This window comes from Juglans regia, chromosome 3, assembly GCF_001411555.2.
Source record: "Juglans regia cultivar Chandler chromosome 3, Walnut 2.0, whole genome shotgun sequence".
NCBI classification, from domain to species: domain Eukaryota; kingdom Viridiplantae; phylum Streptophyta; class Magnoliopsida; order Fagales; family Juglandaceae; genus Juglans; species Juglans regia.
In genome coordinates, this window is record NC_049903.1 from 12,111,599 (window position 1) to 12,136,838 (window position 25,240).

Below are 25,240 nucleotides of genomic sequence, written 5' to 3' on the forward strand. Positions count from 1 at the left end.
AAAAATGATATTCTAACTTTTTTTAACTTTATAATTTTTTATTCAATTTTTTTTTTCTATTTTTTCAAAATTTTAGAAAAATCTTAACTCAGATAATTTTATTAGTATTTACAGATTTTTCTATCTCTTCTCATATTAGGGGTGCTACCTATCCCCAACTCGCCCCCCGCCCCAACATGGGCGGGGGGCGATTTTTGAATCTGTCTCCCTAGTAACAGCTTCTGGGCCATTTTGGACCCATAAAAATAGAATTTAAAAAAAAAAAAGAGATTAAAAAAGAAAAAATGTTACATGAATAAAAATAATATATACATACACAATTTTATATAATTAAGACTCTAAAGAAGTACTACTATAGACTACAAGTCTAATACCTAATAAACTAATAAATAATAATAATAACTAAACTATTACAAAAATAAATGAAAAGTCTAAACAATTACAAAATTACAAAGAAAAAAGTGTTTAAGGGACATTGTATCAACATTACAAAATTACAAATCAAATACATAATACGTATATCTTATTCAAATTTCAATATTCTAAGAAATTAATAATCTAAACAAATAGGTGAGCTATTTGGGTCTTTGACTGTGACATTTGAGGCGGCCGGATGGATAGTCTTTTGAGGCTTGAGCACATTCATATTGCAGTGGAGGTAGACATCCGTCTGAGTCGTCTTATGTGTTGCTACAACAATCAATACCAAAATTAATATTGATGAAATTGAAAGGAATATAAATAAATCAAAATAATAAAAGAAAAACAACAATTACCAGATGGTGCAGATCCAGACTGATCACCAGCCTTTTCGTCGATCTCTTTAAAATCTAAAACATTCGGAACATAAATATCATTTCCCATCGTCCACCTCTGTGTGCATATCAATGCCTCCACAATTGTAGGAGACAATGAACTATGGAAAGGATCCAATGTGCACCCTCCAGTACTAAAGGCAGACTCTGAGGCAATGGTGCTAATAGGGATGGCCAACACAATTCAAGCAATCTCAGAAAGGATGTGATATTTCTTTGATACTACTTTCCACCATCCTAATATGTCAAAATCATCATCATCTTGAACAAGATCCGCTGACAAATAATTGTCTAACTTTGAAACCACCTCCGTAAATTGATGGACTAGTGTGAGATTATGTGCGAGGGTCTTAGTCTATGCCAATCTACGCTTCTTTGTTGCCCCGGTGTCTGGAGGAGGTGTTGGGGTAGATGTAGGTGTAGGTGTAGTAGATGTAGTACCATCCTTAATTGCATTAAACTCATCATAAAATTTATAAAGTGTATCTCGGGCCATCTCACTAATAAGATCAGTCCATGCCTAATCATGCGTAAGCCCCAAACCATATAACATGCATGAAATTTTTAGACGGGGATCAAGAATAACAGCCACATATAACAAAATATTTAGTCTAGTCAAATCTCTCCAATACTTTTCATATTTGACCCTCATGGTCAATGTCATCCCCCTCATCCTTAGATTGGAACCCCTAAACATGTCGTCTAATTCTTCTTTCACCCTATATATTTGTTGACAAAATTCATGGGATGTAGGGTGCAAAAAAGCAGATAACTTCAACGTGACATCGTAAAAAAGCTCGAGAAAATCAACAAAAGTAGCAACTACCTCCCAATCATCATCATTAAGCATTCTTAAACCCCCTTGCTCATTAAAGTATTTGATATATAATTGAAAGGCTTCCTTATATTCTTGGGCCGCCTCCAACATCAAGAAGGTTGAGTTCTATATGGTAGGAACATCAATACAAAAACCATTCTTTGATGTTATGCCCACAGTCTTCGCATCAATCTTGAATTTCTCTAATTTAGAAGGAGAAGACCTCACAAATTTCACAGCCAGTCTAACTCGTGCAATCGAGTTATCGACATCTTTCTACCACTCAGTCACAATTAGATTCAAGATATGTGCAGAACATCTAACATGCAAATATTCACCACCCAAAAATGTCTTATTTGCCTCTCTAAGATAAGTCTTTAGAAATCCCAAAGCGACATCATTAGACGAGGCATTGTCAACCGAAACTGTCAAAACCCGTGTCAACCCCACTCCTTTATTGTGGCCTCTAAAGTCTTCCCAATCGTCTCACCCTTGTGATAAGTTATTTGACAAAAATTAATAATCTTTTTATGAAGAATCCAATCAGAATCAATGAAATGAACAGTCAAAGACATATAATTAAAATTTGGACAGAAGTCCAAGTATCAGTAGTGAGACAAACTACCAAACCCGCCAATTGGCCGCTCAAAACATCTTTATATTTCCAGTACATCTTTTTAATATCCTTTGCCACAGTGTGGCGAGAAGGAAGCGTAAATCTAGGTTTCAATTCTTGGACAAATTATTGGAACCCTCTCCTATCCACAAATTGAAAAGGTAGCTCGTCTATGATAACCATACGAGCTAACTTCCTTCTACACTCATCAGCATTATACTTTGTATACCCCTTCAATGTTGGACTCCCACTACTCTCATCCGCCATTTTTTCAGTCCAATTTCTAGCCTAGATTGACTCTTCTCCAGTAAGGATCTTAATATTGGACTCTTCTTGCATTGTTCCTTTAGATGGACATTTAACTGGAATGTACCATGTTTCCTATAGTGACATCCATATATTTTTCCACAATAATTACATTTAGCTTGGGGGTTATTGGGGTCACCACCCTCTAATTTGGTAAAATGAGACCAAACTACCGAAATATGTTTCTTGCTTTGTGTGGGCTTGGAGGTGGGGCAAGGTGTATTCTCACTCCCAGGGGTTGAAGTAGGGTTAGGTTCTGGAGCAGGGTGACATGTAGGGGCAGGGGTACTGGTAGGAGTAGGAAAGCTATCAGTGAAATCCCTTTGACAAGACATTCCTGATTTCATAACACAATAAAAAAAATTATAAAATCAATCAACACACAACATAAGAAAATCATAATTATATACGACATAAGAAAATCATAAAATTTAAGGGGTTTCAATTGAAACCCTTAAATTGAAAATTATGGAATTGATACCCCTAAATTGAAAATTATGGGGTTTCGGATTGAAACCCCTAACTCAATTTAGGGGTTTCAATTGAAACTCCTTAAATTTAGGGTTTCGGATTGAACCCCTAAATTGATTTAGAGGTTCAATCCGAAACCCTTAAATTGAGTTATGAGTTTCAATTAAAATCCCTAAATTGAAAATTATGGGCTTTCAATTGAAACCCCTAACATAATTTAGGGGTTTCGGATTGAACTCCTAAAACCCCTAATTAAATTTTAGGGTTACAGATTAAACCCTGAAATCAATTTAGGGGTTCAATTTGAAGCCCTAAAATAGGGCTTCAAATTGAACCCCTAAATTGATTTAGGGGTTTCAATTGAAACTCCTAAAATTCAAGAATGAGTTTTGGATTGGAATTTAAATTGATTTAGGGTTCCAAATCCGAACACCTAGAGGCCAGAAATAGTGAAATACAAACTACAAAAAAAAAAAAAAAAACACACAACGAATCAAACACATGCACAAATTTCTCCACAGCACACAAATTCACAATTATTCTCATCCTCCATCTCCGACTCAACGCATCATTCCTCCAATCTCCAATCCAAAACTAAAAAACTAAAATTTAGGGTTTCAGATTTCTTATCTTTGAGTGACGGCAAGTCAACGAAAGTGGAGCCGTGGAGTGACTGGAGTCTCGGTGGTGTGGTGCTGCTCGTGCAGTCGTGCGAGACAACGAGAGAGATTGAGAGAGCGCGAGAGAGATGAGAGATCAAGACAGAGAGAGAGTGAGTCTGAGAGTGAGAGAGAAGAGAGTTCGAGAAGGAGGGAGAAGGACGCGCAGGGGGGATATTGAATGGTTTAACTAAAAGTGAAACGGTCTCGTTTCACTTTTAGTTAAGGTTTATAGTCTAAACGTGAAACGGCACCTTTTTTTTTCATGACAAAACGACGCTATTTCACTTACTTATGGGACTTTTTTTTATTATAATATATAATTTTAATTACATATAATTATATATATTAAGCGGGGTGGGGGGAAAAGCGGAGTGGGGCTTCGCCCCCTCCGTCCCCTGCCTCCACAAGAGCCTTGGGGTGCGGGTGGGGCCCCCCCATCCTGATTCAGCGGGACAAAACCCCCACCCTGCATGGGCGGGGGTGAGGCGGGTCAGCGGGGTGCAGGGCCCCGCTGCCCACCACCCCTATCTCATATTTATAACTGAACAAGACCTTTTTAACTCTCACACGTAGAGGCCCACTTGAGTTTTTGAGGGAGAGAGAGATTGAGAGAGAAGTTGGGAAAGAAAAGTGGGCCTGCAGTAGAAACAAAACATAGATTACAAGAACCAGAAAAAAGACACTCAAAATGTCAAACCGAACGAAGATGATCAAAAACTCAAACAAGTTACAAGTGGCTGCCACCTAACCCATAAGGTCACGCTCATAGCGCGTGTCAATCGCCTTGGCGACAATGTCGAAGCCAGCCGGTGCCACTTTCCACCCTCCACTTGCTTCCTTCCTTCGTTTCTGTCTTGCCCTTTCACAGGCGTAAAAATGCAACTGAATTTAGTCTTTAAATGCTCTAAAATGAAACTCCGAATAGACTCTGCCCCATCCATCTCTCCCATTTCTTCCTTTTAATGGCCGCCTTTCCCATGCCAACCTCTCCTCCAACATCTGATCCGTGCCTTTGCTTCTTCCTTTTCACGCTCTCTATTTCTTTCTCTCTGTCTCCGTAGCCATGCACTCTCACTCTCATTCTCTGAAGCCTACCCATTTCCATCGCCTACACTTTTCCCGGTTGCCGAAACCTGTTCCTCTTTTCACGCCCTCTCGCATTCGATCCGCTTCACTTTTTCCCCTTGATCTCAAGGTAATTTTTTTTTCACTCTTTTTCAAAGCTGCTTTTGCTAATTATGTTTTTGTTTATGCCAATGTTCGGTTCACTGAGAAATTCGTTGAGCAATCAACAGAATTTTCTTTTGCTTTTCGTGATCGAGGCCTTGGTTTGTTACCTTTTTCTTTTCGTGTAGTTAAATGCGCCGATCGTTCAAACACCTGGGTGCTGCTTACGACGCAGTCTTGTTCGATTTATGGCCTTCGATGGGGTATTCTTTTAAGCTCTGATACTATAGGCAAATTTTTGGGATTAATTAGCTTGTTTCTAAATGTATACTTCCTGTGTACTTGGCTATGTCTAATATATGGATTAATAAATTCTTCTTACTCATAGAAAAAATAAAAAATAAATCCTAAATGATGCATTCTTTTTGCTTTGCTTGATAGGATTCTATCGACATACCATCCCTTGATGACGGGAGCGACATGGATGGGACAGCTGGATACGTGCTTTCATCCAGTGAAGGTGAAGAGAGCGATGCAGAAACTTTGCTATATCCAGTAGCCGACGATGATTTGCCTAAAGTCCTTGTGTCGACTGATGAGGCTTTTTCAACGACTGCTCACCGGCTTGCAATGCTCGGGAGAAGGCGCAGGAAACGCAGGCAAGTATGCCGGCTATTGTCGTTAGAATAAGCTTTATTTGCGTTCTTATTTTTTTTATTTATTTTTTTTATGGGATTCTTTTGATGCTTATAGCAGTTATGGTAACTGCTCAATCTTCTTTTAAAGATTTAGTTCTAGTAAATTCTGCGCATCCCGTCCCCTCCCGTTATTGGCTTGTGCTCTAGGGTTCTATTTGAGTAGTCATAATTGTAGTTTGTAAATCACGTGGCTTCGCCTTTCTATTTTTTTTATTTATGTATCAATGATATACATGGTTTCTTCATTTTGATCTCGGTCTTTTGCACGCTATAATTTGCAGGATTAAACTTGGGGTTTTAATCAATGTTGGACTCATAATCTTCTTGATGGTGCTTCTTTTATTCGTGGATTGGTGTGCATGGCGGATAGTTAGGCTGCCTTTAGAAACATTTTACTTGACCCGCCCTTTTCTTATATCGGCCATTCTAGTCTCTTGTGCAGGCTATGTCTGTGTTCCATTACTGTATAGGTTCAGGATTCATCAAATAATCAGAAAAGAAGGGCCTGCTAAGCACTCCTTAAAAAAGAGAACTCCCACAATGGGTGGATTATTTTTTGTTCCTATAGGTGTAACTGTTGCCGGATTCATTGCTGGTTTTTCTTCCACTGAAGTATCTGGAGCAGCAACAGCAACTCTAGCCTTTGCTGCAATTGGGCTACTTGATGATATCTTAAGTGTCAGCAAGAATCATAATAGTGTCTTATTGGCATGGACAAAACTTTTGTTGGAGGTGAAGCTTTTTCACCGATTGCTTTCTTCTTGATTATAATATGCTTATTGTTGTTTGAGATAGTTGTTAATTCCTAACAAACTTGCTAATAATTTTTAAATTGGGATACTGTACAGGTAGCTGTTGGGACCTGGTTCTCATTTTGGTTGGATACCACGAGTATATCGTCACCTTACAGCATGTATAGCTTCTTGTAACTAATCTGATCAACATTTTTCTGAGGGTAACTCACATGTCTATTCTCATGATGACAAACTTACAAGACAATGTCAGCTTCTGTTATTTCTTTAAAGATTTTCACTTCTTTAAATATCTTTTGATACTTGAATATTTGATGATCTAATTAAATATGGATCAAATATGATTTAATTTTCACAATAAGAAATAGAGGTTGGCAAAGAAGGCTTTTTCCTTTTTTATTTCTACCGGGGAGGGGGGAGTGAGAAAAGAAAAATGAAAGTAAGCAGGTTTTTTTAGAACTATTAACAATTTACAAATAATAATATATTGCTGGATTTCTTAGTAGTTCAAGCAATATCAGCCATGAAAGCTCACCTATATCATTGTACCTTTATGTGTACAATTTCTCTATCACCCTAAAAGTAACAAATCATTTACTTGATATTTAAGTTTTAATTCTTCAGAATTCTCACCAAGCTGTTAAAGATTTGTTTGATCTAGTTATGCCCATGCATTGTGGGTTAGATTGATGCCATGCATTTATTATATCGTTTTCATTAATTAATGGAGGATATGCATCTAATATTGAATACTGTGCTCAGACACTTGGTTCCTGCATATCTATGAGGTAGCTGCTTCCATTAGAATTTGCATTGATTTGGGTTCATCATTCGTCTTTTCTTGTGACAGAAAAATGTTGCTTCCTCTACCGGGACCAGTAGGACTTGTGTACCTGGGAAGATGTTATCTATTGTTGACTTCATTTTGTTTTGTGTCCATGGGAAATGGGGTTAACTTAACAGATGGCCTTGACGGACTGGCTGGAGGGACTGCTGCATTGGCTTTTATAGGAATGTCAATCGCAGTGCTTCCAATTTGTTCTGGTTAGTATTGATGTTGTTAGCTAACGACATAAATTTAAGGGGGCATCTGTTTTAATATGCAGAACATTTCATTATTTTATTTGTGTTTTGTGGTTTCTGTTTGAACTGAATATATCTGTTAGGAACACTGTTGAGCTGATATATCTTGTTACTGCCCTTGTTTTCTCATCAATATGTTTATGTTGTTCCCCTATCCTCTTGAGAAAATTCATCATTTTCTGAAGATCTCTTAATACTTCATATTTTTCTACTTGCGGATTTTGACATGCATTCTCAATCATATTACTTTACTCACATCTTTATAGCCACATTGGAGGTCTAAATATCTATTTGGAATTTGTGACCTAGAAAAAAAAAATATTTTCGCAATTTGGCTTCGTGTTCATACCTATGCTTGCACCTCAGAACTGGATCTTCCTTTGTGAGTAACAAATTTTAGACCCATCATATTCTACAGTTGCATCTTGCTGGTGGAGAATATTACTGTGATGTTGAAAATTTGGTCTCCATAATATGCTGACTAAGTAGAATTATAAACCTAGCCTCTTCTCGATACTTCTTTAATGATAACTCTTGTTTTGCATCATAAACCAGACCTTGCTATATTTGGGGCATCAATGGCAGGAGCCTGTGTTGGTTTTCTTTTGCACAACCGATACAGAGCATCTGTATTTATGGGGGACACTGGCTCCTTGGCACTTGGTGGAGCATTGGCTGCAATGGCTGGTTGTACTGGAATGTTCTTTCCATTATTTATTTCGTCTGGAATATTTGTCATTGAGGCATCAACAATTATCATACAGGTATGTTATCTTGGTTGCATTTATCTCGTCTATTTAAGTAACTAAATACTCTTATCATTCATCTCGGAACTGCCACATTTAAGCAAGTTTTCTGCTACTTCGACTACATTTTGTGGTCACTGTTCTCCCCTTTAATTGTATTGCCTACAAAATGACTTTTGATAGGCCTGATTGGTGAAAATTTGAAAATTATTTCACGTATTGCTGCACAACTTGTTGGGAAGGATTCATGTAGGCTACACCCAATTATTTGGTATACATATGAACGTACACACCCATGCATGTATGTGGGTGTGTGTCATGAATGGTATAGCTTAGCATGAAAATCGTGATCTTCAGAAAGTGCAATTTCCTGGTCTGATAGCTTGACTATACTTGTGCTATAGGTGTTGTATTTCAAGATGACCAAATGTTTGTGGGCAGCTGGGCGCCGGCCGTTCCGAATGGCTCCCCTTCATCATCACCTTGAGTTATGTGGGATCAAAGAACCAATCATTGTTGCAGGCGCATACGTCGTATCCTCCATATTGGCATTATTTGCTGCCTATGTGGGTCTTATTTCGGCATAACATCTCACAATCATGTTTTTCCATCAATTTTCTGATAGTTAGGGTTACCGAAGTCATAGTTCTTTGTTTATTCTTTATGATTCTTTACTTCGATTTGAAGTTCTTTGTTTTTCCATCCTTTTTTGCTCGTCTGCTTAGAAAAATGCAAGCTAGCTAGAGAGTAATAGAATGAAGAATAATCATACTCATAGTTTATAACTCGATATTCCACCAATCAATGTGAGCAAAATGATATTAGCACATCTGTTTTATATCATATTTTACAACCAGCCAATGTGAATGTCATTTATTAAAAATGTTAGATTTTTTTTTTTAATTTTTATTTCCCATCTGGTTTTAATTTAGAATTTAACCACCTTTCATTTCATAAAGAGTTATATAAATAGTTGTAACAATGATTGTAAATGAGTTTGAGAGTGTAAATGAGTGATCAGTTTCAATTTAGCTCGAATCGATTATTAAATAAATTATTCACGAATACTTGATCAGGCTTGGTTACTTAACTATATAAATTTATGTAAAACTCACTGGACTCGGTTATTATTTATAAACAAGCCCATATAAAGATCCTTACACTATATTTTCAAAATAGTTTATATATATATAGTTTACAATAAAACAAAAACAAAAACATATTTATATAAGCGCTTGTTTTAGTTATGAGCTATGGATGTTAAGGCCAAAGGCATTACAAGCTTGCTATTTATGTTTAAAATTACAAGTTTACAATCTAATTTAGTTTTTCCTACTTCTTAAAGTTGAAAAACTTTAATACTCGTAAAAGTGTTGAGCTTGAGACTCAAATATTCAAGTTGAGTTTAAGGGCTTGTTTGGGTAATGAGTTATTCTCAAAATTTTATTCCCTAACATCACTTAAATACAAAAGAATTTCAAAACTTTAACTTTTTCGTCTAATAATTATCTAATGATTATTCAAGCACAAAATTCAATATAACTTTTCCAAACTTTTAAATAATATAATTTTTCAAATTTCAAAACAAAAATTATATTTCAGAAAAGTTTTTAATTTTATAATATTTTTATTAAATTTTTTCTTTTTCACTTCCCAAAACTCAATAAAACATCAATTTGTCTAGGTATAGCTGTTTTGGCAGACTGAATCCGTGCACGAAGTTGACATGGTAGTAGCTTTTTTTTTATATATAAAAAAGAACAAAAAAAAAAAGAATAAAGAAAAAAAGAAAAATACGAAGAGAAGAAGAAGAAGCATCGGCTTTGCTTCATCTCAGTTTCGGTTCAAGAAGAATCAGCCGTTTTCGCCTTCCCTTTGTCTCCCATCCCCCAAATCCCATCTTCGCACCCTATTTTCACTGTTTGTGGGTGGTGCTCTCTCGTTCCTCCCTCCGTTGCAAATTGGCCGATCTCCTCCGCGACCCACCTCCTGTTTTAACCGTTGAAGATCTTGAAACTCTAAAATATTTGATGCATTTACCATACTGTTTATAAGATTTAATTTCTTTGCATCATCCCTAAACCATGTCCCAAAACCATTTTCAGAAGATATACCACCTACACTCTCATCCCCTTGGCATTTGCAATGTTGAAAACGAGAATGATCAATTTTTGTATTTCTAAGAAAACCATTGTCTATCCCTTGAACTCCATACTGTAGCATACTTAGCACATGAGAAATTGTGAACAACTTGAGGCTCTTCTCCTCGAGCTTGAAACGGAACTTAAATGCACATCTCGAGTTTGATTTTCTAAAACACAGGTTACTATAGAAAAGACGAGGTCCAGCCCTAGACAAAATTTACAGAATTGCTTTAGAAGTACCCATCAATAAAATATCAAACTAATATCAAACTTAGTCTAAAAGAATCAAAAAAATCCCGTTTGGTTCAAGACACCTACATGGTGCACATTAAATTAGAAACAACTATAAATCATCAAAGTTCTCAGATTTGTTTCGATCATGTCTAAAGTCAGAGAACAAATGCAAAACAATTGCAAATCTTTTCTGCCTGCAGCGTAAATTAATCCGAGATTGTAGATGGTTCGAGCAATGGCTCCCATTTCATTCTGCTCCCACGTATAGCCTGCTCCCATTTCATTTAAATTCTCTTCCTGCCCAAAACTCATTCACTGAAACAAAGTAAAAACGAATTGTTTCATTAAACAATACAAGTGGATGATTGGGTGCGCGTTCGTCCCCCAATTTCTTAATTCAAACTATTTCACCGCTATTCACAAAATTTTGAAACATTCCTAGACTCAATGATTCAATTTGGTATCCTTCGATTATCAATTTTAATAAATTAAATGTAGAGGAAGTAAGACATAGTCATATAGAAAATAAGTGGAGCTGTCTAAGACCTTTAAAATCTCAAATTGTATTAATTTTTTTATTTGGCATTTCAAATTATTTCAAGACTTTAATTGCAGAATTTAAAGAAAATTATATATATAAAAAACAAAATGAATAAAATGAATAAAATATTTAATATATTTAATTCTACGAAGATTATATATGTAATATATGCTTAAAATAGTTTGATGTTATGACACAACGAGTAGACTTTTTAAACTTACAACGTTAGAAAAGATTTTAAAAGCTTAATTTTAAAGAGTTATGCTACTCGCAAGGCTATTATGTATTGCCACATTTACTATATCACCTACTATATTCTTAAAAATTATTTTTGCAAATAATTTATCTAATAATGTTATATATAGTTAGGATGTGTAAGTTCTGCGTATTTCTCTTAAAAAAAAATAGGATTTATTATTAAAAAAATAATTTTTATGTAAATTTTAAATTTATCTATTTTTTTAAAAAAATTGTACAAAACTTACATACTTCAAAACTACAAATATTATTTACTCATCTTTCTCAATTATAGAATAAATGGTGCAATAGGGACTTAAATTTAAAATAGTTAGTAGTTCCAAATTAAAAGGGTACAAAAATATAAATAAAAATTTTATATATAGTCATTTTTATGTATTTTTTATATATTATTAATATAATTAATGATATTATTTTTTTAATATAAAATAATTATTTTAACCAACCATAATAATAATAATGATGTGGGCTAAACAGAACGCAAAAAAATTAAATGTAGTAACCCTAGTAATAATATGATATAAATGAAAAAACAGAAGGATATTTCTGTAAATCCGATCTCAATTCACTTTCGTTCGAGCAAAACCCTACCCCGATCCCCATATAAATCTGGCGCCGTCACACCGTTCCTTTTGGTACCAGTAGTCCAGAGGGTTTTCGCAGCCAAACGAAGTACCGGAGCATCTTCAGAAACCCTAGAGTTCTCAATTTCATCACGTCCAAGCCATGGTAGGCTACTCTTGAATATATTCTCTGCTCTCATGCATATCGTGTTCTTATAACGTCGTTTGCTTTCCAAAGTCATCACCTTCTTTCTGCGCTTAGATTGCATGTGAAACCTTCGAACCGCAGTTTAAGTGTTGTTTCTTCTCAGATCTAGAAGCTCTTTGTTTTATTCAGGACTAAAGCCTTGTTTTTTCTTTGCGTAGATTGGGAAATTGATTTGCATTTTATATAGACAATCTATCAAATTTTCGTAGTTTTATATGTACAGCTTATTTGCAGTCAATAATACTAGATGTTGTGTTAGATAGAATAAGGTTTTTCACCTCGATGTGATTTGGGCGATGGGCATTGTAATTTTTCTTTTTCTTTCTCTTTTTAAAGTGAACCCCTGTAATTTTTGTGTAAATACATTTCTTAAATAGTATGTTTTACTTTTCCATACAATAAAGATCTGAGGACGCTTGTGTAGTTATTTATACCATCGACGTTTGTGCATTCCTTTCTTTAATATTCTCTTAATAAATGTACTATATATCTAGTCAATGAAACAAATATTATTTATGAGATTCACTTCAATAGAATTTGTTTTGAGCATGTCAAGTATGACTAAAATCTCATAGACTACTTTAATTCGATGTGCAAATGAAGCTTGGAGAACTTGTTTTACAATCTGTTTTACAATCAATAGAATCTGTTTCTTGGGCATTTCGTTTTCTTTTTGGGGCAATGTGAAGTTTAGTTATTTACAATGATAGCAAACATATCTTTACCTTCTTTTTGTGCAAATTTACCCTTTATTTTTTGGTTCAGAGGAGAGAAAAGTCCATTACCCATTCCCCTGTCTCAGTTTTCTTGAGTTTTGAATAGGCTTAAGCTGGTAACTTGACCCAATATTAGATGTCAAACTTTAGTGGATTGGATCTGTTTGTGGCCCCATGCTGTGACCCATCACTTGAGAATCGGAGGTGCTATGAAACATATAATTATTTGGGTTAGATATACTTATTAAAAATTTATTTGTGTTAGATATATCAGATTTATTTTTAGGCTTGCAAGATTGCTGGATTTCTGACTCCTCTTGGCTTCAAATATTTTGTAATGATGGATTATAGTCGAGGAAGAAGACTAGGGAGCCAAAGGAAGAAAATGTCACACTTGGACCCGCTGTAAGAGAAGGAGAACATGTTTTTGGTGTCGCCCACGTTTATGCATCCTTTAATGATACCTTCATTGTAAGTGTAACATGTTTGATTGGTGCTCATGCTATTATAATTTCTTGGAGTATGGCAGAAAGTGAACTTTTTATTTGATTGTAGCATGTGACCGATCTGTCAGGCAGAGAAACACTTGTTCGCATTACTGGTATGTACACCATCTGTTTTGTAGTTTTATACACAATCCATTCTTTCATTCAAAAATTTTGGACCAGAGGTGCATATCATGGCATTGATATTGTATCTGTTAACTGTATTTATTCTTCCTCCTTAAAATTATATATGCTCATTGGTTTGTAGTTGGTGCAGCATGGAGTTTGTGTATTTATTTATTTATTATGCTTTATTACACACTTTTAATCTGCATGTATGAAAATATTTTCTTTTGATGGCTTTGGACTGCATCTGCATCATGAACTAATTTCTGAACTTATAAGCCCAAGTCAATTCCTAGTTGTAGGAGTTTTTTTCGAACACTTGAATTTTTGGTGAGATCCTCTTTATCTTTATATGCTGTTAATGTGCTTAAGAGAATCTCCGCACCTCTTTATAAGCCTAAGTCAATTCCTAATGGTAGGAGTTTTTTTTCAAACACTTGAATTTTTGGTGAGATCCTCTTTATATGCCATTAATGTGCTTAAGAGAATCTCCGCACCTTCATTCCTGTAATAGAGTGTTTGATGACAGATGACTGAATAATCAATTGCATTTTGAATAGAAAACTGCTATATAGCTTGTTATGTAATCTGCATTTTGAATTACAGGTGGGATGAAGGTGAAGGCTGACAGAGACGAGTCTTCTCCATATGCTGCCATGCTTGCAGCACAGGATGTCGCTCAGAGATGCAAGGTCTTTGTCCAATTTCCATTTGTACTCTGAAACTGAGTGCTCAATGCTCTTTATGTTTCTTTGAAAGAGCATCATTTATCTATTTTGGTCAAAATATTCCCTTTCTCTGTTTGATTTTAAAAACAAATATGTATATGCTGCATGTTATTTGAACATTTTGTGATAGGTCTTGGCCTGGGGCACAATGCTCTTTATTCCTTGCGATAAGAACTTTCAGTTTTTATAAAGCAGGAACTTGGCATCACGGCTCTGCATATCAAGCTCCGTGCTACTGGTGGGAACAAGACAAAAACACCTGGTCCTGGGGCACAGTCTGCTCTCCGTGCTCTTGCTCGTTCTGGAATGAAAATTGGACGTATAGGTGAGGTTTTTGTTTCCTCGAAGGCAATTTTCACTGTTTTGTGTTCTAATTGAATGGACAGAATGTTATAGAATGATAACCTAAGCTATTATTTAAGGGCGAAGCTTAAATTATCCAAAAAAAAGAAAAACTGTAGGAATTAATTGAAAGATATGGCAATAGGAGTGCCTGTTGTCATTGCATTTTGAGCTTTACTTTCTTTGGTTTGAAACTTTGTTTTGTAGTTCATTTTCCAGTGTGTTTGTGATGATTTAATTTTAATTACTTTGTGTTTCAGAGGATGTTACTCCAATTCCTAGTGACAGCACCCGCAGAAAGGGTGGTAGAAGAGGAAGAAGGCTCTGAGTTTACTGTTCTTATCCTGTCCTGTCACAGCTGTCCTTATTCTTGCGCTCATGGTTTACATCTGAATTGGCAGACTTTTTAAATTAGCGACAATGCTATGCTACCTACCCAATTTTGAAACTATTTTGTAATTCTACAAATACTGGATTTGCCAAAGATTAATTTTTAGGCTTATTTGGAAACCTCTATTAAACTTAAGATTATGATTTGTGGCTTATTATAATATTATGATATTGCACCATTTATTTCACTTAAATCCAATTTCCCAGACAGCTGCCGAAGCCTGCCACTGTAGTTGTATCAGCTACAGCTACAGCTTCTGTGCTCCCATTTTTGGGTTATCTCAAAGCCTCAAACCCCTAATGTCGAATCTGGTGGGGCTCTGCCTAATAGTTGAAAAGATTACAATGGTCTTGGATTGAATTATTGTAATTTTGTTGGAAATTTAAAAAGATGTGAAGTGTCATTCCATTTTTCTACGGTAAACCAAACCCCCATCAACAAAATTAACTCTATTCTTTCTTCTGTTCATTATTCATCAGAAGAAAAGTACTTTGGACGGAAGGTAAACTGAAGAATGAACGAAGAGGTTCCCACAAACTCTGGCTTTTTTTATTAGCATTTCTTTATATATATATATATATATATATTGAATTTTCTTAATATTCATTTTGAGTAAATATGTATTTAAGTTGAGGTCATCCACGTGTGATACATTCTAGATCCTTTCCTTTCTTTGAAATTCAAAGATGCCCCTCTTTCATGTATAGGTGGGAGCGCATAACATGGAAATATAGAAGAAAACTCTCTAAATTGATGGCGGCTACTTAATTACATGTATCGTCCTTTATTCAACTTTGAAAATGCTGCTAGAAAGTGGCTTGACAATACGAAATTGGCAACAATTTTTCCCATCAACACCCTCCTCAATTTGAATTTATCACGTGGAATTAGTTGCAGACTTGTGTTCCTCCCTTTTTTTTTTTTTTTTTCCTTGGTGGAAGAACTGTAGCCGGTCCGGTCTCTCTGTTTCCGTTTGGATTCGAAACTCATTTCAACTCACTTTAATTCATTTCATCTCATTATTATAATTTTTTTTAATTCACACTAAATATAATAAATAATTTAACTTTTTTAAATATTAAAATAATAATAATATTAAAAATAATATTCTAACAATATTTTATTCAACTCATTTAAAACCATTTCAACTCATTTTTAAATTCAAACGAGATTTTTTCTTTTTCCTTATGGTATTAGGGTTTTTTTTCTTCAAAAAATCACGTTTGATGCTACCAAATTCTACTATTTTTCGATATTACCACAAAAGTATCAAATTTATCACTCAAATCCCATTTTGATGCACGAATCTCAGTTTTATCCCATTCTGATTGTTAAGATAAACAAAAAATAAATGACATTAAGCCATTTTAATGGGTGAATATTGAAGAATTAGCGTACATTGAAAAAAGAATAGTTAGGAATAAAATTCGGTGCCCTTTTTATTTAATGATAAAAAATAATATATACAAATTCTAAATACATAAATTTCGCGTAAGCATTTTATAAAATAAGTGAATCCAATTATTAAAGTGTGAAAAACTCACTTTTTTTTATGGAGTTCACATTTTTATAAAAGCCTCGTACAAGTCTTGTATATTTGGAATTTATATCTACCATTACTCTCTCGCTTCTATCTTTTTTTTTTTTTTTTTTTTCTTTTTTGGTTAATGATCAACTCCCTGTCTATGTTCGTCTCCTTGTTCTTCCAAAAAAAAAAAAAAGTGAGCCATGTGCTCGCGTCAATACAAGAGACACAACTGAATTGTATAAATATATATATATATTTTTTTTTCTCTCCATTATTTTAACTAAATATTGAATTGAATTCCCCTCTCATTAGTCATTCCCATGACAAGTCAAACCCTTTGATCGTTGAAGGGGGCGGGAAGAGAAAACTGCCGTCCCACGAGCACTTAACATCCATTATCCATTCATCGATCAACCAAACAAATGACATAATATATAGATAACATGACGTAGTTTTTCTGTCTGGTTCAATCAACCAAATAATAGTGATAAAGACGTGAAAGAATAAATATTTCAAAGTGGTGAAATATACAAAAAGTAGTTTTTTCTGTCTGGTTTAATAAGCGCGAGTGACTCTCTGGTAATCAAGTTGTTGTGCAACTGATCATGGCTAAATTAATTGAAGGTTAAGGTGGCCGAGGAAACAAGTGTCATGTCTTTACAATAATGCTTGCTACAACCACGACTAACTGGTGAGCTTAAAATGTCTTACGGGGAATAATTTCAATTGTTTGTAGATAAAATTTTGGATATATTTATAAAAAATGAATAATTCTTTCTTGTATAATCAATTTTATGAAATAAATTAGATTATAAATTTTTTTATGATATTAGAATCTGTCACGTGACATAACGAATGAGAGTTCATATTACTCATCCATTAAGAAAAATACTGACCGTGACAGTGTCTTGGACATATTTGATCATAGCTGGATCTTATTATCTGTGCCTTGTAAAGACAGAACTCTCTCTACCGCCGCCATTCAAAAAACTTCTTTAGACTCTTCCCTCTTATCTCCATCTATGCTCTGTTGATTTATTATTCAGCATTCAAACCCAAATTCCCCGGCAGTAAAAGCACTTGCCGCCCCCAAAACACCTTTCAAACAAACATTTGATCCTCCCCTAAGTACTACTTTACACCCCCTGTTTTTTTGACACCTACATTATATATAGTATACCCTCCCACACGCCGGCCATCTTAACCATTTCCCTCTTCCTCTCCAACTCCAAAAATAAAAAAGTAGATCAACAATATACATTAATGATCTCCATCATCAGTACCTCTGTCACCCCACTTTTGCCTTACCTCATCTGCTTCGTTGTCTTCCTCATCTTCTTCGAACAAGTCTCTTACTTGAAGAAGAAAAAATGGGTCCCTGGTCCTGCGTTTGTCTTTCCCTTCCTCGGCAGCGCTACCTCTTTGGTCCGTCACCCCACCCACTTCTGGGACCTCCAGTCCTCACTCGCCAAGTCCTCCGCTCTAGGCTTCTCCGCTAACTACATCGTCGGTAGATTCATTATCTTCATCCGCGACACCGACCTCTCCCATAAGATCTTCGCCAATGTACGACCTGACGCCTTCCATCTCGTTGGCCACCCGTTTGGTAAGAAGCTCTTCGGCGACCACAACCTCATTTACATGATGGGTCAGGATCACAAGGATCTTCGCCGTCGCATCGCTCCCAATTTTACTCCCAAGGCGCTCTCCACCTACACTTCTCTGCAACAGATTATCATCCTCGACCATCTTAAGAAATGGGTCCGCCTCTCGTCTCAGAGCGTGATGAAACCGATTGCACTGAGGAATCTGGCTCGTGACATGAACCTGGAAACTTCCCAGACAGTATTTGTTGGTCCTTATTTGGGCCGAGAGGCCCGCCAGAAGTTCAAGGTAGACTACACTCTCTTCAACGTTGGGCTCATGAAGTTGCCCATTGACTTTCCAGGGACGGCGTTTCGGAACGCCAGGCTCGGTGTTGACCGGTTGGTCAAAACTCTCGCTGTCTGTGCGGAACAGAGCAAGGTGAGGATGGAGACGGGAGAGGAGCCGTCTTGTTTGATCGATTTCTGGATGCAGGAGACTGTGAGGGAGCTGACGGCGGCATCCAGAGCCGGCGAGCTAGCTCCTGCTCACACCAGCGACCTCGAGATTGGCAGCTACCTCTTCGACTTTCTCTTCGCTGCGCAAGATGCGTCGACGTCGTCGCTGCTGTGGGCCGTGACGCTCCTCGACTCGCATCCTGAGGTGTTAGCAAAGGTTCGCGAGGAGGTTGAATCCAAATGGTCGCCGGACTCGGATTCCTTGATCACGGCGGAGCAGCTGGGGCAGATGAAGTACACGCAGGCAGTGGCGCGTGAGGTATTGAGGTACCGAACTCCGGCGACCATGGTGCCCCACATAGCCGGGGAGGACTTTCCGTTGACCGAAAATTACACGATTCCGAAGGGTACCATCGTATTTCCATCGGTGTACGAATCTTCATTCCAGGGTTTCAGCGAACCGGACCGATTCGATCCGGATAGGTTCTCAGAGGAGCGACAGGAAGATCGGATTTTCAAGCGGAACTACCTGGCGTTCGGAGCCGGGGCTCACCAGTGCTTAGGCCAGAGGTATGCACTGAATCACCTGGTCCTCTTCATCGCGATGTTCGCCACGTTGCTGGACTTCAGGCGCCACAGAACGGACGGCTGCGATGAGATTGCGTACGTCCCCACTATTTGCCCCAAAGACGATTGCATGGTTTTCCTCTCGCAGCGGTGTGCACGGTATCCGAATTTCTCCGTACGAAAGGTCTAAAATGCCCTTATTCCCTGGAGCTGGTGGTGGTTGGGGTGGGGTAACAGGTAATGTTGTTTGTTTGCCATATTTGTCGAGGGATTGGTCAGGCCGTGTTTTTGTCTGTTCATGTTGTAATCTTTTCGTTTTTTTTTTGTAAAGAGCTTGTGGACGGTTAGGATTCTTTGGAAAGGAGTGTGTGGATCATTGAATGGTGGATCATTGGGTGGGCGTGGAGAATCATTTTTTAAAAAAATAAAAAATAAAAAGGGTCTGGGCCTGACTTCGATAACAAACTCTAAAAACACGTGCCGTAATTGTATGGAGTTGTTCTTGTTTGTATTACAAGATGTTGGACATTTTCCCCTTGCAACTTTTACAAGTATGGTGCCAAAACGAAAGAAGTCGAAAATACGGAACCTTAACATAAATGATCAAAGTCATAGGATTTAGCTTTCAACTTTTGACAGTTTTTGGTTACCATTTACGTAATATATAATTTTATATTTGACAATTTTTTTATATGATATAGAACGTGTAATAATGAATAATAAAAGATTTATTCTTATATATATATATATTAATTAGTTGTAAAATAAATGAAAAATAATTATAAATGTTATAATTTTTTTTTAATGCATAGTTCCTAGAGGCAACCCAACTACTTCCACGTGGCGCTGCTGTCACACTGCCCCTATCCATCCGCAATATATTATGGCATGAACTTTACAGTAGAAAAAGTTCATTTGGTTGGACGCATGCATGCCACTTGTCCCAATATGTCCAGACTCATATACAAATAATACATTCATATATATCCTAGTTGTGGAGTAAGGTGCAATGCACATTTTTTTAATGACTAATATTCATAAAAGAGAGCTTCTATTTATCTGTCTCTTTCTTACATACATCACACCAAATCTAGCTTTATTTTTTATTTTTTAGTGAAAAACTCACCCATCAAGTACTCCCTCCCAGCCTCAAAATATGAAAGCGATATGAACAAGAACCCAACAGAAATCTATTATACTGGAAATGGACATGCCGACATGGTCCACAATCACAAGCATTGGGGACCAAATGACCAATACCCAGATCAAAGTTCACCTCTTTGAATCCAAATCCTTAGTCAATTTATAAACTCCATACAACATACACAACTCAGATAAGATTAAAGTGATTCTTTAGAACAAAACCACTGTGTTGGAGCTATAGTTGAGACTTTTTTGTAGGTAAACGGTTTGGGGGTCGATAAGGTTGGCGAAAATGGAGAGAGTACCACCGGGAAAAAGGGAGGAAATGTGAGTTGTGGTGGACCTTGAAGTCCGTGCTATGGTAAGAGGGGATGGGGAGGAGCTTTATGCAGGTGGCTATGCCAAAGAACCATAATAGGTGTGGCATGGATGTAGCTCCTTGAAGACCCATTTTTTGGAAGCATGTGAAGCCAAGACTCACACATGTGGCATCTCATCAAACACCTCACTAACGTCCAAAAGATGCAACCTCTGGTCTATTGCAATTGGATCTCCATGCAACGAAATAGAAAAAGTTGATTGCAGGTCTTCAAATTTCATTTCCAGGCCCTTTCGATTGGCCTTAATTTTACTAGTTCACTAGAAAATTGCAGGGAGAGAGGGATTCAGAGAGAGGGAGTCTCATTCACACCGTAGCGTCACCGTTAGCCACCCCTATGGCATTGCACCACCACCACCAGGCTCGTCTTTCGCCGATGACCCCTCTACTTCCTTCTTTCCTCCAGCTGACAATCCCTGATTTGTGATTTGCGTAGAAACTTGTGTGGTGATTTTGTGGTGATTTCTGTGATGATTTTATGATATTTTGCTGTGACTTTATAGTGATTTTACTGTGAGAATGTAGAGAGAGATGCGGATACAGAGAGGGACGTAAAGGAGAAGAAGAAAAGCGTAAAATACGTAACATTGTTTATTACTATTTATGTATTACTGTTTATTAATATTCATATTTATAGCGATTTTTAAGTATAAGGAAATATTGCAATTTACATGGTCCATACACACACACACATATATATATATATATATATATCTACTTATATATAAAGGGCGAAGAGGTTTGTAACAGTATTTTCGTCTAACATTTTTTTTTCCAATTTTACCCATACTTTTATTCCAAAATCTCGGTTTTGCCACTGACATTCTTCCCATTTTACCCCTGGTTCTCCCGTGCGCGAGCCCCTCCTCTCCTCTCCCCCGTCCGTTTCATCATTTGCTACGGTGCGCCGTCGCACGCCGTCGTACTCGACACCGCTGCTCTCATTCTCTTCCTCTCCGACCGGCGTCCATTCCCTTCCAATATCAGCCCCTCTCGTGCCGCCGTTGACCGCCACAAGCGAATCCAAGCCGCGGCTCGTCCGATTCTTCATCGCCTCCAGTGCGCCGCCGCACGCCGGCGTGGCTAACACCGCCCCATCCATTCTCTTCCCCTCCGTCCGGCGTTCCTCCCCTTCCAATATCAGCTCCTATCGTGTCGCCGTTAACCGCCACGACGAATCCAAGCCGCGGCTCTTTTTTTTTTTTAAATTAATTTTAATTTTTTTTAATTTCATTTAATTGTTTTTATAGGGGCGGCTGTGTCTTTATTGTGTTTTATTTCCTTTAATTTTAAATTATGTAAATTTTGAATTTAATTGTTACATTTCAGTATAAACTATTTTTTTCCTTTTATTAATGATTTTTGTTTAATGATTTATTAAAAAATAAACTTAAATATTTTTTTTTTCATTTCTAGATAAATTGAATAGTTTATTAATTAACTTGAAATTAATTACACTATTTGAGGTAAATCTATAATTTCTAATGTACTATAGTTTATTTAATTTTTTTTAAAGGAAAATGATAGGGTTACTACTCTCCTACTACTCATTTACTACTCTTTTTATATTTGATTTTTTTAAAAAAATTTTATTTTATTTAATGATTAAGGAATTGATTATTAATAAAATTATATATTTTTTTAATTTTTTCGATTAAAGATGTTAAAAAAATACTTCAAAGAAAATGATAAAAAAATAAAAAATTTGAAATTAACTATAAATAGTAATTGGATAGTAATAGGGAAGTAACCCTATCATTATCTTTTTTTAAATGTAAAGGATGAGACTTTATAAAATATATGATTAAATTATTTAATACTTACCACTGTCATTTTGAATTTTAAAACTGACACATTATATATTTATTTTGGAAATAACAAATATACAACATGCGTATCCAACTATAATTATTAAGAGTAATAATAGTAGGTTGGTTAGTATAATTACAAATTTTCATAAGGAAATAAATTCTAACTCCTTAATAATTTAAAAATATAATATGTCATTATTACTATTTTATTTAGCCAAGTGTGAAAATGTTAAATAAATTAATGTTTTTCATTATTATTATTTCTTATAGTGTTTCTGTTTTAATAATATTAAAAAGAGTTATGAAAACTTTTGAAGTAAATTAAGATGATCTGGTTTGCATTCTTAAATTAAGAGCTAAACTGTCTTTGAACTAACGTAATAATTTAACATTATTTGTAGTGTTAAATAGTCTAGAATATGTTAATATATATTAGAACATTTTTAATTTTTTCCTTCTTTGAAAATTTATATAATGTTGGAGGGACTTAGATGAGATGAAATTTTATAAAAAATAATTGAAAGAGAGAAATAGTTAAATAAAAAATATTATAAAATTAAAATATTATAAGACACTTAGATTATAATTTTATAATATTATTTTTATTTTGAAATTTAAAAAGATAAATTATATTTTATTTGAAATTTGAAATTTTGAGAAAGTTGTAATGATTATTTTAAAAGTTTTGTATTTCAGTTATGTTTAAAAAAGAGATGGGATATGATATGAAAATTTTGGAATAAAATCTATTTTCAAATAGACTTTTATTTGAAAATAAGTAAGGGATGAACAGTGTTCTTATCAATTTCTTTCTCACTTTTTTCCTGTTTTTCTCATCAAATTCAGTTCTCTTATGTTTTTGCTCTTTTGCCGATTAGGTGAGTTTGGATACTGAGATTTTTTTTTTATAGGTTAGATCCTAATTGAGATGAGATTAGTTTAATTGAAAATGAAAAGTTAAATAAAATATTGTTAAAATATTATTTTTTAATATTATAGAAACATTAACCTTTTAAACAATAGATTTTAGTAAGCTTAACCAAACAATATTTTATTTTTAGTAAAAAAAATAATCTTAATTTGCTTATAGATGTTACATTTCATTTAAGTGCATTCAATTCTTGAGTTTGCTGCCTAACAAGATCCAAGATTCTCACTATTGGATATAATCATTGATATTAAGATTTATAATATGAGATAAAAAGGGAAATTAGTCAAAAATTCTTACTCATATGCTGCTTGTGATAATATGATGATTTACTTTATACGATAATTCTATCTAAAGTTGGTCAAATCTTATTATCTATTATACATCTCACAGTATTTAATAGTAGATAATTGGACACACGTGCAGCACACGTTGCCCTAACTAGTTTATATATATAGGGCGGCAAAGCAACGGAGTTGTTAGGTGTTCTTATTAATTAAGACGTGATAGATAGGTTTCTGTTTTCTTTTATCTTTATTTAGCATAACAATGGAGTTTTATTTGTTAGGTGTTCTTATTCATGTGGTCTATCTAGCTATCTATTTCCCATGCATTGGTTTGGTTCCTTTTCACAAGTAATTGCATGCATGTCTTGGCTTTCTTTTCTGACTTCTAACTTCCTTCGATTACTCCGCCATTGACTTACACAAGTGCTCATGGTTACTTTGACCAACTTGAGATTTTGAAGTCACAAGTATTAACACGTGTTATTGATGACCAAATATCCCCCTTTTTTTTTTCCTTATGGTAATTAATGTCCTTGAGTTTTCATTTGTCAACTTTTAAAAAAGTTCAATACATGCACCCCCTATGTGCATTGATTGGACCCCAATCCCTTTTGGAGCATTGAACTTGCCTTTTAACTTCATGTCAATGAATAAAATTGGTGTGTTTCATCTGAGAAAGGTCACATGCAAAGTTTGTATTGGCTATTGGGTAACCACCGATTGCCTAGCCATATGTACTGTATTGAGAAAACCAACAAACTCTTTAAAACACTAAGATCTAGATCTAGGGAGGGGAAAAAAAACGATTTTAGCCAAGAATATTCTAAAGCCAAAATCATATTTGAAGGGATAAAATATCACAATTCATAGTTGGATCTAGCCTATCAAGTCACCACTAAAAATAACTAAAAAATAAGAAAGAGACAAAAAAAGATATGAGCATGCAAATGTTAGGAGGGATCGGAGGCCAAAGAGAGCAAGTTAGACATGTCAAGTGACTCAAGTCACCTCATGGTAGGAGATTAGAAAAAAGAGAGGGATCAGACAACTTTAAAAGGATCTTCTTCTTCTACAACAGAAGAGGCTCTCAACTTCTATTTGCTCATTTTCTTCTTCAACCCCGGAAATAAGCGCTCCAGAGGGAATTTTTTCTCCAATAAATGGATCTCCAGCTTTTTTTGTGCAATTAGATATGAGGGACCACGAGTGACTGTAAACAAATACATTATAGTGGAAACTTCTCTCCCTAAACTCTAGTGGATGTAGGCCTAGTGCCTAACCACATAAATCTTTGTGTTCATCTATTTTTACTTTCTCTGCACTTATGTTTTCTATTCATCGCCATGGACGTACGCATTGCCACCGTACAGCTGTATAAGAACACTACCGAGGGCTCCAAACAATACCGATTAAGGCCTTGTCAACTCAGTGGGCCGGAAATGACTATTTTTCTTCTTTTGGCCTGTTGTGCGATTTTTCCAGCATTAACACATATATGATTCACGAGTTATTCTATTCTCAAGTCAGTTTATAGAGCATGTTATCAACATTACTTAAATGATAAAATTTGATTAGTAAGATTCAAGTTTTAAAATTTATAAATTATGTCATATAAGCACTTCTTCACTACACATGACTGAATTGATAATATAATTTTTTTCACAATCCACTCGGCAAATAAATTTA

The 25,240-nt window shown here is 35.5% G+C and overlaps 3 protein-coding genes across 3 annotated transcripts; all 3 read left to right on the forward strand.

The window, feature by feature from the left end:
• Positions 1-4,487: 4,487 nt before the first annotated feature.
• LOC109021381 (phospho-N-acetylmuramoyl-pentapeptide-transferase homolog) lies at positions 4,488-8,976 on the forward strand. The gene is made up of 8 exons (XM_019004002.2): positions 4,488-4,882; positions 5,043-5,117; positions 5,296-5,513; positions 5,834-6,284; positions 6,401-6,465; positions 7,155-7,348; positions 7,943-8,151; positions 8,538-8,976. The coding sequence occupies exons 1-8, from the start codon at positions 4,751-4,753 to the stop codon at positions 8,718-8,720; spliced, it is 1,527 nt and encodes a 508-aa protein (XP_018859547.1). The 5' UTR covers positions 4,488-4,750; the 3' UTR covers positions 8,721-8,976.
• Positions 8,977-11,850: 2,874 nt separating this feature from the next.
• LOC109021379 (40S ribosomal protein S14-3-like) lies at positions 11,851-15,056 on the forward strand. Its single transcript, XM_019003998.2, has 6 exons — positions 11,851-12,039; positions 13,149-13,268; positions 13,353-13,398; positions 14,015-14,100; positions 14,332-14,461; positions 14,739-15,056. Exons 1-6 carry the CDS (start codon positions 12,037-12,039, stop codon positions 14,804-14,806), a joined length of 453 nt encoding a protein of 150 aa, XP_018859543.1. The 5' UTR covers positions 11,851-12,036; the 3' UTR covers positions 14,807-15,056.
• Positions 15,057-17,444: 2,388 nt separating this feature from the next.
• On the forward strand, positions 17,445-19,483 carry LOC109021374 (cytochrome P450 710A11-like). The gene has a single exon (XM_019003991.2). The coding sequence runs from the start codon at positions 17,661-17,663 to the stop codon at positions 19,194-19,196; it is 1,536 nt and encodes a 511-aa protein (XP_018859536.2). The 5' UTR covers positions 17,445-17,660; the 3' UTR covers positions 19,197-19,483.
• The last annotated feature ends 5,757 nt before the right edge of the window (positions 19,484-25,240 follow it).

What these genes read in the sequence shown, in the direction of transcription:
- LOC109021379 (XM_019003998.2), top strand. An exon ending in CCTTTAATGATACCTTCATT is followed by an intron (nt 13,269 to 13,352) that starts GTAAGTGTAACA and finishes ATTTGATTGTAG; the next exon opens with CATGTGACCGATCTGTCAGG. An exon ending in AATGAAAATTGGACGTATAG is followed by an intron (nt 14,462 to 14,738) that starts GTGAGGTTTTTG and finishes TTTGTGTTTCAG; the next exon opens with AGGATGTTACTCCAATTCCT.
- LOC109021374 (XM_019003991.2), top strand. Translation starts at nt 17,661, where the DNA reads ATGATCTCCATCATCAGTACCTCTGTCACCCCACTTTTGCCTTACCTC.
- LOC109021381 (XM_019004002.2), top strand. Translation starts at nt 4,751, where the DNA reads ATGCACTCTCACTCTCATTCTCTGAAGCCTACCCATTTCCATCGCCTA. An exon ending in GATTTATGGCCTTCGATGGG is followed by an intron (nt 5,118 to 5,295) that starts GTATTCTTTTAA and finishes TTTGCTTGATAG; the next exon opens with GATTCTATCGACATACCATC. An exon ending in AGTGCTTCCAATTTGTTCTG is followed by an intron (nt 7,349 to 7,942) that starts GTTAGTATTGAT and finishes ATCATAAACCAG; the next exon opens with ACCTTGCTATATTTGGGGCA.